Genomic DNA, 20796 nt, shown 5'->3' with positions numbered 1-20796 from the left:
ACAAACAGAGGTGAATGGCGGATATTTTGAACAACATGGATGAAGTAGAGGAGGTACAACGTAGTGTAGCCTATAGCCCAACATAGCAAGGCTGCTAATGAGGCTGTTCATACCTGGGGCCTCATGTATCAACGCTGCGTACGCAAAAAAACATTGCGTACGCTGTTTTTTCCGCACACGCCACATGTATGAAAAGTGAACTTTCCGTGAGAATGTGCGGTGGCACCGCAAACTTTTGTTTGGCAGAAACTACTGTCTTTTATGCTCTATTTAAAACGTCTTTCATGTCTAAACTCATACTACACACAACTGACATTTTTTTATAGTTCATAGCTCTCGGAAAATGGAAGGAAAATGCCGTTTTCCACCATCAATAACCCGTTCTAAATATGAGGGTATAGATGTTTTATTTTCCATCTATTTTCATATTTTAGACTTCACCTGCGTAGTGCTGCTTACTTGTGCAATGATAGTATGTTGAAGTCCATATGTTTTGATGTTAAGATTGTATATTTTCTTAAGTCTATATATTCTGCTATTTCCACTATTTTTATATATACCGAATATCCAATAAAGTACTTGTGATTCTGATTATGGAGCGCACACATTTTTCACAGTTAACCTGTCTTTATTACTGTGTCAAAGTCCCGATCGCCGACCGTTTCTCCTTTGGTTTAACATGGAGATGTTAACGCTGCAGGTGAACAGCGATCCATAACGCACAGATCCCTCTCTCCGGAGAAAAAACGTGTGTGGGAAATCCTTTCAGAATAAGTCAGGTGTGGTGCATATTTGATCCCATATGTGATGTTTAATTGGGACAACAAGTTAAGTGTGGCTTATAAACTGATGCTTAAAAATGATATTGGCACACATTACGCACTGGCAGCTCTAACGGCTCTGACCTCGTTCAATAACGGTGGCGTTTAGAAGGAGCGTGTGTGGAGGGACCCTTCTGTCATGGTGCAGCTCTCTGATCCGGCTGCGTTAACAGCCACAGTGACACCTTGTTGCTGATCCCACACCTGAGGCACTAAAAAGCAAATTTTTCCTGCCTCCACACCGGAGATCACCACGTCCACCTCGCGCGCAGTGGCAGTAAGTTGATTTGTCGTTGTTTTGTCGATAATCAACGGGCATGCCGGCGATTTATAGTCATTTGCATGTCATTTGCGTATTCATTTTGGGGAGGAGCCGGGGCGTGGCTGGTGGCTCGTGCATGTGCGCTCAGTTCCACGCTGGTTGGGATGTATCAAGGAAAGGTGCGCTGAACCTGGCGTAAGAACAGTTTGATACATGTGGAGGTGAGTTTGCGTACGTACTTTCCTAGTTTTGGGAGTACGCCATCTTTCAGTATGAAAGCTACGCACTGTTTGATACATGAGGCCCCTGGTGTTGGCCTGTCTGACTGGTGATTGGGAAGAGTGGTGCAGAGAGCTGAGGAAGAGTCCAGGTGGGAGGGTTGAACATGAACATCATCACCAGTATGATAATAACATCCAAAACACAAAATCATACATTTCTAAACTTTTGGAGCGGATCAAGTGGGACAGCAGTTGTTATGTCAGAGTGAATAAGCTAAAAAAGAAAACAAAAACACAAATACCCCATAGCACCATGCAGTCCAGATATTTAAAATGTGAATGGGAGTTGATTGACACATACTGAAAAAATATAGTGACCTCGTTTAAAAAATGGTTTTGTATTCATTATAGCTCCACATATACACATTAAAACATACAATAGTAAGATGTTGTATGTACTTTACTTACACCATATAATCCATACATACATGCATTGTGACATGTGAAACCCCGGGCTATTGCCAGCAATTACACAAACAGTGGCATGACAGTCTATATTTTATGGCAGTATTTATCATCATTGACACCAAGGTAATTTGTCTCTTGGTTTATCTTATTTCCTCAGAAAATCTCTAAGATATGACATTTGTCTTTTAGTTTAGAATGCAGTTGCTTGTTATTGCATCTCTGTATAATTATGTATTTATTCCACATGACATTGAATTTGATTTCTTTTGTCATCACCGATGTGGGAGTTGTGATTTTTAGGATTAAAGCCTCTGTCATAAAAACACAGTTGCTTATAGTAAAAAAAGCAAAAGCTGATCACATAATAAACTCTGATTGCATCAGATATTTTGCATTCAGCACTGACATGCTCAGTGTGCTTTGCAATTACTGTGACTCACGATTCCATGGAAGATAGTGATAAATCCTGTATGACACCAACAACATGCCAACATCAGCCTTAATCCCAGCTGTTGTATCCGCCCACAACACAAGCTGACACTATAAGGTTAATGTAGTGAATGTAGCAATGTATGCTTTAAAAGTCAATGTTATACCGCTTAGAAATGTAGAGGAAGTGGTTGGTCCTTTATTGTCTAATCTGATTTCTCTACAGTGCTACAGTGTGGTCTCAGTGATCATGTAGCTACACTCAACCACATTAGATGTGTTTCCTCTGAGTACTTTCTGAGTACTTCTGAGTTGTAAAGCTGCTGAGTTTTTTGGCTCCTCCCACTAGTTAGTTCCCCTCTACCTGTTTCCATACAGGTACTGTTGTAGCGGCTAACCAACAGAGTTCCAATGTGACAACAGGCTGACGCGGCGAGCAGTGTTGCCAACGACTATTCAGACTCTTTTTCAAAAGCGACTAGCGACAAATCTAGGTACTTTTTCTGGTGTTATTGGAGACTTTTGGAGACTCGTTCCTACTCTTCTTAATGAGTAGCAGGCGCCGTCCCAAAGCACTCACAAGCGGCCCAGTCCTCCCATAGTAGTCTCTCCCAGCTGCAGTCAGAGCAGGAGGTGTTAAACTCTCAGCGTCCAGTATGCACCAGTCTGCCAATGAATTACGCAAGTCTCACCTCACCTACCTGAGGCAGGTACATTCTGAGCTGCTACCTGAGCCGCTAACTGGTGAAGTTGGGCGGATCCTCTCTCCCAAACCACACCCATAGCAGCTCACTAGAGGGAAAAGTACCTAATGCCTATAGACAACTGGAAGACACAGCTTAGATTCTGTTATTACGGATTGGGACCAGGAGAGTGAGTTTAGTGAGTGGGATGTTTACAGTGTAAAACAATCTACTTGTTACTGCTCTTTGGTGGATGATCAATGTCATGAAGTCTCTGGGGTAAATTCACAAAGAACGGATTGCAGCCGCACAGTATAAATGTGCTAGAGGTTAAAGTTTGGGTTGTGAGGCATGAAGCCCTGAATAACTCCTAGTCTGACGTGTACTTGACTTTTTTATAGATCAGACTCGGCTCATTTAACAGCAAAGATAAGTGTGTCTTCAGAGATAAGAGAGACACAGTGATATTTAGGCACAAAGCACAACAGCAGGTCTCCATTGATTATTTAAATCTCCAGAGTCAGACCAGCCGATCAGACAGGACCATAGAATATTAGTTCATGTTCTGTGTTCGTCTATGCATTCAAAAGTTATGCTGGTGTTTGTGAATTGAACTTTTTTTTTGCAATGAGGCTCAGCTGCATAGAAAGGGAGACACTATTTGCTTGGCAGCACAGTTAAGGGTGCAATTCACAATTTGTGGGTGCTTTGAGAATTACACGGTTTGTTTCTTGCCTTATTTGTGCATGTTTAGCAACCACTTCTGTGAATTCACTCCTCTGTTTCTAAATGACCTGCTCCATACTTCTGCACTTAAATTTCTTGTTCCTCAATGCATATATATCTGTAATAAGATGAAATTGGTTGATTATTTCACCCTCAAACTATGAGTAAGAACCAGCTGTTCCTACCAGCTATTGCTGTTGCACCACTGAGTAGCTGCCGGTATAGATACAGGGGCAAAGTAAGTGTTGGTCTTGATTATACATAGTAGAAAAGTCATGGAAGCAGGTATGTGGATAGGGCTGGGCAATATGGACCAAAAGTCATATCCCGATATATTTAGGCTGAATATCGATATACGATATATATCAGCAAATCACAATTTAAGGATAGGTCTGGTGTTTTTCTCTATAAATGTTTTGTCATCAAATTCCATGAAAAAACAAACCAACAGTGAATGATCTAATTCCATATCACATTTAAAAATATATCGATATATCTTTTATATTGATATATTGCCCAGCCCTAACCTACAGACATTTGTGGCTGAAATAATCAGCAAAACACAATTTAAGGATAGGTCTGGTGTTTTTCTCTATTAATTTTTTGTCATCAAATTCCATGAAAAAACAAACCAACAGTGAATCATCTATTTCCATATCACATTTAAAAATATATCGATATATCTTTTATATTGATATATCGCCCAGCCCTATATGTGGAGAATGAATAGGGGATTTTAAACCCTTCTGCTCTCCTGCCTCCACACACCTGACCAATCAGCCTAAAGTGGGTGTGATTGTCAGATTGTTTGAAAAACTGTGGGACACATTTCCAACAATTCTGACATGAGACAGGCGTAAAGGGAGGGTCTTTCAGACAGTGTTTGATAATCCAATAAGCAATTCGTTTGAAGCACACATACCTTTTGCCTTCCACATACTGATTTGGTTATAGCATCCTAAAATCCCTCAATGATCTTTCAGCTCAGTATTTTGAAACCAAGCTGAATAGATAAATAAGTGAGCTGGGGGGAAAGTGTTTCTAAGAGGCTGAATGTAGGAGATGGTAATGTGTGGCGTAGAGATAACCACAGCACACCTCTTGTTCTTCTCTCATCTCTTTATCTTCATCCTGACACTGTGAGAGATGGATATCCACCATGCTGCTGTTATTCCACTACCTGTCTTCCTTTGAGTCACCTTGAGTCTCCTTCAGCTATGCTTGTGCAAAGTAAAGCTATCTATTTTTTAATTATTAGTTGTATGTTATGTGATGACGTATCACTATGAATCACTCTTCAGGATAGATATAAACTCACCACTGTGGTGACTCTCCTGCTGCCTGCTTGGTGAGGATTTTTAAATGTAAACATCAGAATAAACGCAGAGGAAAAGGTGGAAAGTACAATTTTGTTCTACTTTATTTTATTCTTATTTAATAAATAACAATTTGATGTAGGACAATTGGAAGGTAGTGAAGATGAATTTCTAATTCAGATGAAAATTTATTTTCATTGCATGAGTTTAGTTCTTAACCCATAAGAACCAAATGTGACACGCATGTCACAAACACTTTAAATGTTCTAGAATCTCCCATATTTAGCTTTATGCTTCACCTTAACTCATTAAATCCCTAAGAGACACATCCTCAACACCCTGGTGTGGTGGTCATGTGACTGTGACAAGAAGTGACTTCTCCAAAATGTGGCTGTGACTGGAAACAGAAATGTAAAAAAGTAGCTAATTTCAAAAAGGTTATTTTTTGTTACGAGCTAAATTTATACCCATTTAACAATTCTACTCCGTTAATAGAGAACTGAACAAATTAAAGTCACAATTTTGATATATGTTATGGAGATGCAAACAAAATGGCAAATTGTTATTTGTTTTTATTGATTATTGATTTATTATTATTTTGTTACTTAAAAACAAATCAGAAAAATAATTTCTTGTTAAACAGCACTATTAATGTCACAATTTTGATAACTGTTGTGGAGATGCAGAGAAAATGCAAATTTGTGTTTCTGTAAACAGAAAATGTGTCTAGTTTTTTAAAACTTTAAAATAAGCAATATCATAAACATAAATACTATAAACGCCCAATGTATCATATATGTCACATCACAGATCTTTGACATTTAGGGGTAGCACTTTTAAAAAAAATCATCATACATGTGTTCTATGTGGTCAACTTGGTCTGTGGTATATCCCCTATAATTTTCCTTTAAGGATTACTGGGTCTGGGTTCTTATGGGTTAAATAACATCTAATAAAGTGACACCTCTCACTTTAGTTAATATTTAGGGAAGAAGAAGATGGTTTACCTTGTTAGTCGCTGCATCTCCTCTCTCTATGATGCCTGCTATAATAACAAGTTTAGCATTTAAAACACTTATTTGTTCCACTCCACGAGTCCGAGCAGGTTATGTGTTTGAGTGTGTGATTTCTCAGGAGCAGTGGGACTGTGTGTGTGTGTGTGTGTGTGTGTGTGTGACACGCTGCTTTCGCTGTATGCACCTTTTTCATGACTTGACTTCGCTTTTGCTTTGAAATTACCGTAATGAAAAGAGGCTGTAAAGAGCAACTTCTCAGCCTTCAGAAAACATTGGAATTTTTCCTGTAGCGTAAACCGTTTAGTTATTGTGGTAAGCCGGCGCAAGACAGTAAACTCTGCATGTTGTTCTTTCACTGTGTGCAAATGAAAGTCTTCAATTCAACCATGATATCACAAATGACAGTTTTTTTGCAGCATACATGTAGGGAAACACTGCTGATCCTTTTTGGTTGATATGAAATGTATTTATTTAGCTCCAACTAAACAGCTGCTGGTTAGTGAACATGCAGGAACACATGATAAATATGTTTACTGAGACTGGGATGTCTACACTCCAACCAAGATTCAAAACACCCGGAACTGTAAGAGTTAATAACCTTATTGGGGCTGAGATGGATAAACCAAAGGAAATAAAGGCAAAATGTATTATGACCTCTTTGAATCTCTCACCAAACACATAGCCCATTACAAAAAACCAAACTAATAAAAACTAAACTAAAACTTAGCATTTTCAAAAAATAAAAACTTAACCAAAACTAGCAAACACACTCAAAAAACTAATTCAAACTAACTGAATTCGAAAAAAAAATTCACAACGAAATTAAAACTAAAACTAATGAAAAGTCACAAACTATTCTAACCTAGCTCTGTTGGGCTGGGTGACTCTTTTTCTGTTTGCCAATATGGCGGCTACATTCTACTTTAGCATGAATTACGCACATGTTGAAGGAGCTGACTGGATTGTATTTCACTAGGATTGTAGCTTGTACGATTTCATGTGACAAATAAAATTGATTGATTGACTGATTCCTTGATTGATTGACACTTCTACACTTTCATTCTGTATCTGCCTTGCGGGAGAATCTGTGTTCTCAGAAAATGTCAAAGCCAAATCTGTTGTTGGGGATATGTTGCTGAGTGTAAGCTGGAGGAAGCTTGTCTAACAGCAGTCTTCTGCTGTGTGTTTGCAGGTGATGAGCATCCTGAGCAACCCCAGCGGCGTTTCCTCACAACCACAACACGACTTCTCCATCTCACCGCTCCACAGTGCCTTGGACTCCTCTCCATCCAACGCCATCTCAGCCAGCTGCAGCCAGCGTTCAGCTGAGGCCTCCATTAAAACGGTGGACAGCCTTCCGTCATCCCAGTCCTACTGTCCCCCCACATACAGCACCACCAGCTACAGCATGGACCCAGCTATGGCTGCTGCCGGCTACCAGTACAGTCAGTACGGCCAGAGTGAGTCCTGAGTCCTGCTAGTGTTTTATCACCCTCAATCACTAACTGACATAGCACAATTTTATCACTAAGTAAGTGACTGGTGGCTTTAATGTTGTTGTGGTTTCACTCAATTTAATTTAAAAGAATTCACACTTTTTCATGGACAGTGGGTTGAACCTATTTCCACCCCATAACAGCAAGTGCATCCCATGTGTGTGGTGGCACAAAAATACCAAATACCAAGTGTGTCAGCAGGTCTTCAGTGCACTGGGCACAACACACCTTTGCTTTGCAACCTGCACATTGAATAACAAAAAACAGCTCCGGGCAAGATTTACTGCAGTTTTTGTTCCTGTTTTGCAAGGAGGAAATGTGATGCATTCTGCTCCACATATGGGCTTATTTTATGAAACAAACGCACGCTAAAGTCACAGTTGTGTTGTTTATGACAGTGTTTCATGAGCAGAAGTTATGTGTTCCACTGGATTTTCTGGGATGCTGTTATTTACGACAATCAGTTTTTCAAGATAAGTTAGAAGATCAGGGTTTGGCCCATTTCTTAGCAGATCTGGCCCGAAGAACCACACCATGAAAAAATAATCACTGCTACACTACTAAAGAGCTAGGCTTCATGGTTAAAGCTGCAGTTGGTAACTTTTATATAATTTACTTTTGTCATATTGTTTAAACTGTCACTATAGCTGGGCAATAGCACACGGAATAGAAAATGATCTGCCTTCTCCCACTGTTCTTAATGGCATTTGCAAGAAAACAACCAATCCAGACCAAGAAGTCCCTTACAGCTGCCAATCTTGTCAATGACCGCTCATGAACTGTGATCAAGCTGTCAAACTAGTTCATGTCCGACATTCCTCACTTCAGATTTTTTTCAGAAACACATTTTAGTGACAGCCAGTCTTGCGTGGCTGCAAGATGAGAACATTTGTCATCCCACCATTATCAGTCAGAGAGAGCAGGGGGAGAGCTGCAGGAGGAGGTCTCACTCTACTTTAAATTCTGCCTTTTTTGTTTTGTTTTGCTTTTTCTAGTTTCCTGCCTACTTCAGCTTTAGGGGTCAATTTTAGCTTGATGCTCTGAACATGCCCCAATACCTTTCAAGGTTCTCCTCCAGGTACCTGAACACAACATGCACAAAGAGGATTTTATGCATTCTTGTATTTCAAAATGTTTCCTGTCCGTGTTTTTGTGTTTTGGATTAATATTATTAATGCATTAATATGTATGTTGCATTTTACTGCTGTAGATGTTTAATAAAGGAACACTTGATCCTTCAGTTTCAGTTTCCACTGGATAGAATAGATATGGAAGTTGCAATCTAAAAAGTAACCAACAACTAAAGTTATCAGATTAATGTAGTGGAGTTGAAAATACAAGATTTGCCCCCGATGTGTAGTGGAGCAGTAAGTAAGTGAAAAGTTGCATAAAATAAACTTACTCAGATGCAGATACCCAGAATAAGCAATTCTGAAATGCTTCTGAAAAAGTGGCAGGCAGCATAAAGCATCAGCACACAACTTTCTGCAGCCTCTTGTAGTCAGATGGTGCAGTGGCTGTGTGTAGTGTCTGTGTGGCTCAGATGTCGGGATGCTCTCCATTCTTGGCAGAAGTTTTTTTGTAGCTACATAATATCCAACCATTCCATAACACTTTACAGTCTTAACAAATAATGCATGGATATAACGATAACACAAGCTAAAGACAAAAATCAGGACATTTAGTAACGTTCATAAACAAACTCTTTTGCTAACAGTGTGCAAATGCAGATAGCAGACAAACATGAAGAGAGACAAAGAGGTGACATTGACATATTTGCATCTCACTGCTACTGCAACCACAGAATACTTCCAAAATGACACACAAACCCAAAATGCACTTTGGCTATCAGAAGTCTGACATCATCTGTCAGAACACGATGTGGCTAATAACTCCCTCAAGTGTGACACCAGTCTGACCCTGACTCCTATTCATTAAATGTATTTAACACAAATATGCATGTTTGCATTTTTTTATGTATGGTCCACCAGTTGACATTGATCTGGCACATTTTAATTGTGCGACAGCAATTATGTAATAAATATTTGACCTGAGTAGTGTTTTTCATTTCTCCTATAAACTATGTAAAGTGAACAAGTGAATGTATTTCAGACACAGCCACAGCATTTAGTTTAGGAGGACTGCTCCCATAACCTACAAACTGTGTATACAGTTACAGTATGTAGGGCCCAATGCATTAGGGCCTTGTGCTTCTAGGTCACAACTAATAACATCCCGTAATGGAATGTAACTAAGTATGTTCATTTAAAACTCAGTAACTAAGTTACTGCTCTTGAAAACACATTTTCTGTGAAGCGCCTATATTTTCAACATTGTAATAATAACAGTACAGCTGTGTGCTGTGTGCAATTTCAATAAATCAATAATTTAAATTGCATTTATATTATACTGTTTTATTTACATAGGAAATTAAGTCATAGGCTACAGCATAAAACTACATATTGCAAGCTTAATTTTGATGTTTAAGTTGCGGATGCTCAGCTGTCACACCAGGCTTCTGTCTCATTGCTCCTGCACAGGACGCCTCCTCCTCCAGAGAGTTCCTGTGGGTCTGTGAGTCCAGGGCGGGTCAAAAAGTGACAAAGCAGCACTCAGATCACCTTATTGTTAACTTATGAAAACTTTGCAAGCAATAATCCACCTTCTGTCTCCCTAACTGTTACTCTCTCAAACAAACACGTGTGGTATTGAATGGTACTTTGGCAACCCAAACCAAGAAAGGCGTCTCTATGAAAGCTCAAGCCTGAGCCCAAGATGATTCTTAAAGAGACATCCTCAATAAAATGAGTAGTAACATCCATTATAGTCAACAAGAACTCTTGACCATTCCTAGTTTCAGGCAAAGGGCAAACAAAACTTAACCCTTTATCAGGCGAAGAACTATATTTGGTAACTTCAGTGGTAACTTCCATGTCTCTCTGTTTGGTCGTGCAAATTTACTAGATTACAGTGCCAAATCTGCAAGAAAAAAATGTGCAGATTTAAGAGATTTAAAGTGGCAAATCTGCTCGAAAAAAGTTGCAGATCTACGAGAAAAAAGTGGGGGAAAAAACAACTTTTTTAAAAATCTGCACATTTTTTCTTGTAGATTTGACACCTTAATCTCGTAAAAAAAAAAAATCTCTAAATATTACCTCCCACCCCCGGGTCCGTATGTTTTTTACACATTCTGGCAGTATGTAATATCCTCCAATATTCTCTAGGGTTGAAATTTTGAATTTGCAAGTATTTCAATGAGTGCTCTATTAAGGGTTAAAGCCCCTTTAGAAGATGGTTCTTGGACCACAAGCACAGGGGTCAGTGGAGCTACAGAGACTTTCTGATTAGACTTCCCTATCAACTGACAAAAGTGACTGGAGCAAAACAAAAGAACAAAATGCTACCATCTTTGACAAACAAACTCCATCTCCTGACCTTAGACTAAGTCTGTCTAATGCCTAAGTGGCCAGCTAGTGGTGTCTCATGACCAAATGAAGCGAGAACTGTGGGGCGGACTTATCTGCTCACATTCACACCACTCACTGGTGGCAGGTTGATCTGGAGGTCTCCACATTCTCATAAGCACATCATCCCTGAGCTAAAATCCCTTGGCCATATTTGTAGTGTCCTTGCAAGTAGAGACTGTCTCAGGCACAGAGTTGGATCCTTTTTCTGCTCCGTGATAAGTGTGTCTTGACTCAACACTGGCAGCTGACCCATGCCACACCATTTGGCAAAATCTATGGCTGCCAAATCAACTGGGAGATGGTCCTCTGATCTAGACGCCTCTACACCAGGAGCTTTACTGCTGCACCATACTCAACATTAGCACTGGGATCTGTAAAGACTTCTGTCTGACAACACAGACCAGGAAGGCTTCAGAATAGTCCTCATCCAAGACTTTAGTCTCTACCACCACAAAAAGAGTAGAGAGCCCACCACTACCTGTGTATGAGGCAAGTCATTGCTAAAAGGAAGGTAACACCCTTCAACAGTAGTTCAGGCACCACAGAGACCTTGTATTGGAGAGCAGCATGGTACACCCTTCCAAAGGTCAATTCAGGTAGGTATAGTACCACCTGCCATGACAGATAGACTTGATAATGTGTCCTTGAGGACCAATACAGAAGTCTCTGTTACCCCTTCTTCAACTGGAGCCACCATCCTTGGAGTTCACAGATGGTGCTAACCACCACTTTCCTTCTGACTGTGGCACTCAAAATCTCCTGTGCTTTTTACTTGACAACTACGTTTGTCAGGCCATGACTCTTTCTGATTGCGGACATAGTTATCAGTGGCCTCAAATACAGTTTTAACATCCAGATCATTCACATGTTTCTGCATGAACTTCATCATGCTGCTTGAACTGCTCCAACAGCATCAACTCACAGAGCTCGCCGCTCCTCACTGCTCTCTTACAGAACCACTCAGGAACTACGTCATATGCTTTAAGCCCTGCCTGATGAACCACACTATAGTCATCATCCAACTCGGGTCTAAAGCAACAGAAGCCCTTTTCATAGGACGTTTCTGCAAAAGGGCCCTAACGACATCTGCTGTCTTTTACCTGTATGGACATTCATTCTGATTCCACAATGGCGTAATATTATATATATTATATATTGGCGTCCATTCACATTGCAATCTGGCATTGTGGAATAAAGAGATGGTAGTGCTGTGTAACAGAGCAGCGGCAGTATGTGTTCAATAAGAGTTCATTCAAAACAATGATGGCTGAAGAACTGCTGCTTCTCACTATAGAGATTCTACAAACTCAAGCAAAGTTGTTCTGCATTTTGCCGAACATGATTCCATTAATGTCAGACTCAAGTAAGAAGTGTCCTTCTGGTGATATGGCCCACTTTCTTTCTTATTACCCACAAATAACTTCACATGTTTTCTGTCTTGCTGGCTTCACTGGTTAACATTGAGCCCATCTCGGTCTCAGTAACGCCAATGTAACGCTCAGTTACTACCTCAGAAGAACAGAGCCGGTATCACACCTGTAGGACGTCCAGGCTGAAGGTGAAACATCACAGAGGCTTAAATATCGTGGCAGTCTGAAAGGGGCTATAAGCTTCCTGGGCATTCCCTGTGAAGCAACCCTTAAATTTGGGTTAAATTATTACATTTTCTCATTCTGCCTCTTTTTCCTTTATCTCTTGTTCCCTCAACTTCTCTGATCCCTGGTGCTCGTGTTAAGAATATCTATTGTGTAACAAAAATAGCATGATGATGAACACAATGGTAAATAATAATTACACACCTCTCTATTTTCCAATGTCATTTGTATGACTTAATATGAAACAAACAAATTGTGCTCGATCATCCTATAATCCTGCCAGAATCGTCAGAAATCAGCTTTCACACATGAGTCGGTTCCCATCATTCACTTAAAGGAGCCGGCTTACAGAGCCAACTCATTTGTGACTGACACATCATCTTTACTCACACTGTATTGCCACTGAAAGTTAACCCATTCAATCCACAATTTTCCCAGACATGAAAATATCCAAACTGTGTGTCGTAAGTACTCCTTTGAAATAATCACCCATTAGTTTAAAAGATTTTCATGGAAAAATAGGTGAAAAGGTGTGTTTTAGGTTGGGTCACAATAGTGACTGGTGGATAAGATGCTGTATCTACCATTTACCCATCAGGGTGTCACCAGACTAAATGAATTTCCCCTCGGGGATAAATAAAGTCATTTTGATTTTTCACATTTGATTTATAGACTACATTAACATATTTCTCCTATGCAGTCATAAAAAAATATTATATTTCCCTTTCCAGTTATTAATAAATGTAGAATTCTGTTACTGGTGGTCTCCAACATTGCCACTAGAATAACATTCTAGTGTGACTTTATAGCCTTCATTATCAAATATACAACTCTACCAATATGAATACTGAGAGGACAATACATAGAGCAAACAAAAAGAAAAGCAGTTATCAGTCTAACTCAACATTGTTACTTCATGTTAACAGACATACCATTTTTACTTTTGGACTTTTCCCATGTGATGGGAGGAGGAGAACATCCATTGGTCAGGGCAGCTTTGTTTGACATATTCTGCAGGAATAGAGCCTTATAACTAAGAATTTTTTTTACAGTCACTATTGTGACCGATGGGATTAAATGGGTTAATTATGTGTTGCATATACCTGTTGGCTACACAACCCTATCACCAGACAACAGCATCAATATTGGACAATTCTGCAAAAGACTAGATTGCTTGACAACCTTTTTACCTTTTTTCTGTTGATATCTGAGCATGTCAACTATAGTTCTGGTTAGGGGAAAGGCAGATATGTGACAGAATATGAACTCCACTCTGCTGTATTGAAGTCAGACATGCCATTGTTCATCCACACACCATTACATAAAGTAGCAGATGACTCCTTGCATTCCCACTGAATGTTGGTCCTGGATAAAATCATGAGGCGATTCTTTGGATGCTGCCCCACATTGTTCTAAACATTTATAATAACATTGAACTCACCAAAGTAATTGCTGAGATTTTCTTTGGGTTGTATATTAAGAATTATTTCTTTAAGAAATATCTCTGATCCTATAAGTGATCCTCTGTGATGTGACGTCTGTGGCCCTCCACCCCCACCTCTCCCTCCCGCAGACAGATTTAACAGTTTACTTCAGACATTTGACTCTTCTCTTGTTCTAATGCAGGAAGCTCCTGACAGATTAAAGTACATACTGTCAAAATAGCTGAGGCTTGTGAGTGTGTGCACCTGTGTTTGTGCACGTGTTCATGTGTGTTAGAGTGCGTTATCAGATGAGAGGGTAAATCTTGGAGGCAGAGGACTCTCAGTGTGACTGCTCAACAGGGATTTAAGGTATAAAGCTGGTTGACAGGAAAAACAGCTTTCTTTAGAGGGCTTCACTAAGCTCTTGTGAAACACACACACACACACACTCACACACACATACACACACTGCTCCCCCACTTGCTGTCTGGGTGACTGGCATCTTGGCAGACAGACCTGCCCACCCGTAGGTGCTCTTCTTTCTCTCATTCCTCAGCACAGAGTGACAGCTTCCTTTCTGTGCACGCTAGCATCCTAACTGACATGCCTTATTTATCTCCCCCTGATAGCCACAACACACACACATGCACCATGTCACACAACATCTGCTGTCAGCCCTCCTTTTTCCTGCCCTATAAATGAGAAGTTATCACCGGCTGAACCGGGGCGGGGCAACATCCACCACTCAGACAGAAAAATATGCTGAGCATTAATGCCAGCTTCCCAAGAACCACAGTTATTCCACTGACTACCTGCCTCTGTCTTTTTGTCTGTGGAGCCAAACTCCTTTGTCTGTCTGTCAAACAAAGTGTTCTCTTGTCAGTCAGTGTGATTGGATTTTCAAATCTAGTGATATTCAATATTTTTCTTCTCGTCAACAAATCTCATTTGCAGTGCAAACCAACGGTGAAAGCATCTCATTGTGTGTGTATCAAAGCCTGATCGTGTCTCTGAACCAAACAGCTCCTTTGTTGTCTAAAAACAATTACAATATATCAATGAGCCTGGATTATGTTTCTTACCATCCAGGAAGAGCTTATTGCATTAACCGTAGGGAGATTGTTGGGGTGGATGGTTGCTGAACAAGGTCCAGGAGTTTGAAACCGTGTCCTGAGTCTGAATCGAACAATATACCGACCCAGTACCACAAATCTACACACAAACAAAACTTTACACTTTCAAACTAACACAGTGCATATGATACGCACAGGAGTGTTACCCTACCAGTTGCAGCACATCGTAAGGTTCGCTGTTGTTATAACAGAAATAGAAAAGTAAGTAAATAAATGATGTAAATGCTGGAAGGAAAGTAGTAACAAAGACGATGTCATATCATTCATAATATCTTTGGCCGATATAGGGCGCCACTTACTTTCCAAAGTAAACATGGGGACTGATTGGCGTGTCGTATGCAAGCAAAATTAGATTTTGGTGTATGCATTGCACGTGATTTCAAGGTCTTAAGTTGTGTTATTTGTATGCAAATTTGAGAGAATGGGCTGCATATACACATAGCATAAATATCATGCAAACATACACTCACCTACTCAAAATCACTTGTAAAGTGTAAGACAGTAAAAAAATAATATAAAGTAGCCTATAGCTCTGTTAAGAATTCTCCAAGTTAGAAATGGGTTTTTGTATTCATGCTTTTATTCTGAAGTGGACGTTTTATTTTGAAAGCAGTGCATGCAGTTGCATTGACATGTTGTTAGCAGTGGTACGGCAGTCACTGATGATGTAAGTTATGGTAATAGCCTAGTGATGGGGGATGAATGAGTACATGTGACTTACCTTTCTGATAGTGATTTGTCGCTCCTGATGTGTATTTACAGTTGTTAAATAGTCCGTTTTTCACTCGTTAGCATTATCGCGAGTTAGCATCTGTATGCTAATTTAGTTGAAGTGAGTTTGTTATGACAGGTAGTCTTCATATTACTGCTGGTTTACATGTGTGTGCTACATAATTAACGGTCAAAGTTATGTTCATTCATATTAAGTGATAGACACTGAGTTAAATGCATTTTATAGGCTATATATTGTAAAGTGGTTGTTTAGCCTACTGTATTCAATTGCATATATTTAGAGCTGTATACAGTGATAATTTAGTCCTTTATTTTTGTGATATATTTTTAGAAACTGCATTGTACCAGAATACGTCATTGCGCAGTCCTTCAGTAAACGTCATAAACTCAATTGATGTCTCGCGTGCTTTCTGCCCGCAGCCCTGCAGTGGTCAATTAGGCTAAAATCAGCATCAGAGGTCACAATCCTCAACAAGCTCACTTTAGGCTCGATAAAGGGGCTGGCACACACCAGTCTTATCTTTTAACACTTGTTCTGTTGCTATGAAGGATTACTCAAATGTTATTATAGTACACATTATATCATACATGACCACATTTGATAGGGAAGTTGATGAAAATGTTGTGCTATGTCTCATTTTTCAATTTTTTGTGTCAGTCGCAGGTTTAATCAGTTAAATGCTGGACATGATATTGAAAACAAACTCCATACACATACAATTGATAAAAAGACCATACATGGCAGGCTATTACACTGCAGCCTTCATTCTTCAGTGAGATCAGCACTGTGCATAGAAATCAGTAGAAACTGCAAGCTGGCTGAACTGATGTCCAAAGCTTTAAAGGGGCAATGCACTCATTTACAGATAAAGATCATTCTGCTTGATCATGAGATCTAATCAGCATGTGAAAGCATCTAAAACAATTAGAATATCGTGAAAAAGTTCAATATTCTTTGTCAATTATTTCAGAAAGTGAAACTCATACATTATATAGATTCATTACACATGGAGTGAAATATTTCAAGCCTTTTTTTCTTGTAATTTTGATGATTCTGGCTTAGAGATAACGAAAACACAAAACTCAGTGTCTCAGGAAATTAGAATATTACATAATAATTATATAATTATATATTTATATATATATAGATTATATATATTTTAACCACAAATGTCAGGCTTCTGAAAAGTAAATTCATTTCTATACATCAATACTTGGTTGGGCTCCTTTTGAATCATGAATTAGTGCATTAATACTTGGTGGCATGGAGGAGATCAGCCTACAGCACCATGTTGCTTTTATAGCAGCCTTCAGCTCATCTGGTGTCTCTCACCTTCCTCTTGACAACAGCCCATAGACTCCTATGGGCTTCAGGTCAGCCCAGTTATGTGGCCAGTCCAGCCCAGTCACACCATGGTCACTGAAGCAGCTTTTGGTACCTTTACCAGTGTGGGCAGGTGCCAAGTCCTGCTGGAGAATGAAAGCAGCATCTCCTGGGAGCTTGTGGAAGCATGAAGACTCTAAAATGTCCTGCTAGATGGCTGCTATGTTGACTGTGGACTTCAGAAAACACAGTATAATGCATGAGTTTCACTTTCTGAAATGATTGACAAAAAATATTGAACGTTTTCATGATATTCTAATTTTTTGAGATGTACCTGTCTTTTGATTGTTTACCACGCGGGAAGGGCCTAATGAAGAGGGTTGCATTATGGGAATTTGGCATTTTGAAATTGAAAGTGATTGGATGTTCATTTTTCCGAACATAACTAACTCTGTCTCCGATCCTCCCATCCTCTCCAGCTGCTGTGGATTACCTGGCAAAGAACGTCAGCCTGTCCAGTCAGCGCAGGATGAAGCTGTCTGACCACTCAGCTGTTCTGGGACTGCTGCAGGTGGAGACGGGCCAGGCCTACTAGTCCTCACCTGACACGCATGCACCATGACACCTGGTCACCAGCACACCCACCCATCCTGCTACCACCCATACAAACCTCCCAGAGACTCTGTGTGTGTGTGTGTGTGTGTGTGTGTGTGTATGTGTGTGTGTGTGCGTGCGTGCGTGCGTGCGTGCGTGTGTGTGTCATAGATTGACTATACAGTACATTGGGCTGATATTTAGTTTTTTTTAATACTTTTTTTGATGTTACAGTTTTTCCAGGGCTTAAGGATTGAATGATGCAGCTGTCCAAGCTTTAAACATTCCCCATGGGACCAACCAAATACAATAAATGAATATTGTTCTACATTTATTGTTCATATTGCACTACATTCTGTACACAATAATGGTGGAATTGAATTTTATTTAATAAGTATTAACTAGTGATATAAACAATAACCAAGTAAACCCGGAGCCAATGAATTTAGACTGCATGTACAGTAACTAGTGACCTGCTATTTAAAATATATTTCATAAAAACTTTTAAAAAAAACAGCTCTTCTGTGAGTCAGCAAACAACTTGTGTTGTCAGACAACTGCACATGTGATTTGATTCGGGCTCATGAATTCTACCTCAGGTTCAGGTGTGTTGTACTTACAGACGGGTGGTGAGAGTTAAAACCACTGCAGGGCAGGAAAAACACAACTTTTTGGTTGCTGTCTTTGAGAAATTGTGACTCATGTAGACAGATTTAGTGTTTCGAGTTTTAAACATAAAGAATAAAATACCAGGGCAACCATAATACTTTGTTTTAATTGTTATGTGAAACTGATCAACTTTATAGATATCAGCACAAGATATTGGCAGCTTCAAAAGAAAAAAAAAAGTGTCAGCCTCCAGGAACCCATGTGTGCATGTGTGTATAAGTATGTGAGGGAGATAAACACCTGTGTAGCAGACTGATATGGATTAATTCAGCCATTCCAGAAGAGATCTGGTCTCTGTTCTGACACTGCAGTCCCTCTTATCAACAACAAGACCTCCTGAAGAGCTTTGGCAATAGTTGGAGGTCAAACAAGCTCCTGACTGAGCAGCTGACATTCACTCCTGACTGGGTCGGACATTTCTCCAGGCAGCTTGGTACCAGTCACTACAGTTACTTTCTTCACTTTTATTTCTTTAGATTTCACTTCAAGTTAATGTCTTCCTTCTTGCATTTATCAATGAAAACCACCACTGGGTTGTACACAGCACATCCACTGTCCTTAAGACTAGTTTGTGTTGTTAATTTTATAAGTAACTCTTCCATTCTTGATAAATGTGTTCCATAAAGAAATATAATGCTGTGTAGATTATGTTTCTGTACTATGGCGTCATATTTGAGTCAAAAGTCGCGCGAGCGATAACACATCTGCACGCGCATTTATTTAGTGTCACGCGCGCAGATTTCAACTGCCGCGTAAACTGAAAAGGCAGCCACGTGGAGGGCTGGAAAGTGACCAATAATAAGAGGCCCGGGGTCAGCCTTGGTCCCGCCCCCAATGTGTCATTAGTCCTCGCTCCGCGCGAGCAGAGCTCCACCGCGAGCGAGCACGGGGGAGATTCTGCTTCACTCAGTTGCTGAATATGTGCGCGAAGATCATCCAATTGCGCGCGGCAGTTGAAATCTGCGCGCGACATGAAATAAATGCGTGTGCAGATGTGTTATCGCTCGCGCGACTTTTGACTCAAATATGACGCCATACTCTTCGACTGAATGTTCATATTGAGCATACCTGCAAATTGTTTACTGCCAGTGTTTTCACATCATCTGCTCACGACAACTAAAGTTGGTTACAGAGGCAAAACTTTTGCCATAGTGCCTATGTATGAAATCCTATAGACACCGTTCACTTCACCAATGAGTTTCAACTACTGGGAGGAAAATTGGGACTTAAATAAAATTAATAATGTACATGAAGATAGAGTTAATCTTAATTGTTTCAGCTCCAGAGAGCACCAGGCCTCAATCTGTAACAGGTTGACATTAGACACAGGTCTTCAATTGTAATCTCCCTAGAAGTACATTTGATCATATTTTAGTTTTTAAAAAGCCTCCCTGGTTTCTGATCTGCTCTGATCCTGTTTAAATTTAACGTTGACACAAACTCAACACTTCCTCCATATTTAAATTTTCACTGTTCTTTTGATCACTGATAAGCGTGATTGTAGAATTACGTTCACTTCCTGCATCGATGTTTCAAATGACTACCTTCAAGAAATTAGCATCATGCTCTAGCACCCTTTAATGTAATAATATCCTGATAATGTAATAACTCCTGAAAATGTAGTCAAATTTGCACTTAACTCGATCGAAAATGTAATAAAACCCAATAATGTAATAACTTCACCAATAATGTAATAAACTATCCTGACTGATATTGTAACAACATTTACCGATAATGTAATACCTTTATATTATTGGGAATTTATTAGATTTCCAGGAGGGGTTTTTACTGATCAGAGCTGTGTCCATACCATTCAACCTTTATGTTCAGCATTAGGATAGTTTATAACATTATTGGTGAAGTTATTACATTATTGGGTTTTATTACATTTTCGATCGAGATAATTGCAAATTTTCTTCGTTTTTTAGGCATTACATTATATTATTATTACATTATCAGTAAAATATTACATTATAGGGTGTTACACTCCTTTTATTGTGAAATATCTGCAGAAAGAGATGTGTTTTGTGACTGGAAATAACTGATGATAGAAACGCTCAGTGTCAACCTGGCCATCCTTTGAATACTGTTGATCCAAACAACTTGCCACTCAGAATATAATTAGAGATAAATTGGCATTTTGACATGTTAAACAGAATACAGATTGTGTAATGTCAATACCAGAAACGATAAAGTGTTACAAACTACAACAACACCTGTTCTATAAAGGATTCCACTGAGGACGTGAGGTGAAGTCACAAAGAGATGATCCTCCTCACTCTAATCACAAAGCTCCTCCAGATTCAACCTTCTGTGCTCCTCACAGAAACGCTCCACTGCTGCAGAGATGTCAGCTGTACGTTGTGCTCTTTGGTGGTTAAAAAGAGAGAGAGAGAGACATTCCCCTTATCGTATCATTC

At 39.7% G+C, this 20796-nt stretch overlaps 1 protein-coding gene across 3 annotated transcripts in view; it reads left to right on the top strand.

Moving 5' to 3' along the window:
* LOC131971684 (paired box protein Pax-7-like) overlaps positions 1-20008 on the top strand; it is an 80160-nt gene extending 60152 nt beyond the window's left edge. For all 3 annotated transcript variants that reach the window (XM_059333234.1, XM_059333235.1, XM_059333233.1), the window contains exons 8-9: positions 7135-7402; positions 17593-20008. In XM_059333234.1, the coding sequence (XP_059189217.1) occupies positions 7135-7402; positions 17593-17708 (384 nt within the window). In that variant the 3' untranslated portion in view covers positions 17709-20008. The remainder of the gene's footprint in view (positions 1-7134; positions 7403-17592) is intronic.
* The last annotated feature ends 788 nt before the right edge of the window (positions 20009-20796 follow it).

The sequence above is a fragment of the Centropristis striata genome, chromosome 5 (assembly GCF_030273125.1).
Source record: "Centropristis striata isolate RG_2023a ecotype Rhode Island chromosome 5, C.striata_1.0, whole genome shotgun sequence".
NCBI lineage: Eukaryota > Metazoa > Chordata > Actinopteri > Perciformes > Serranidae > Centropristis > Centropristis striata.
Note: the sequence above shows the minus strand (reverse complement) of the source record. Positions and strands in the feature narration are given on the sequence as shown.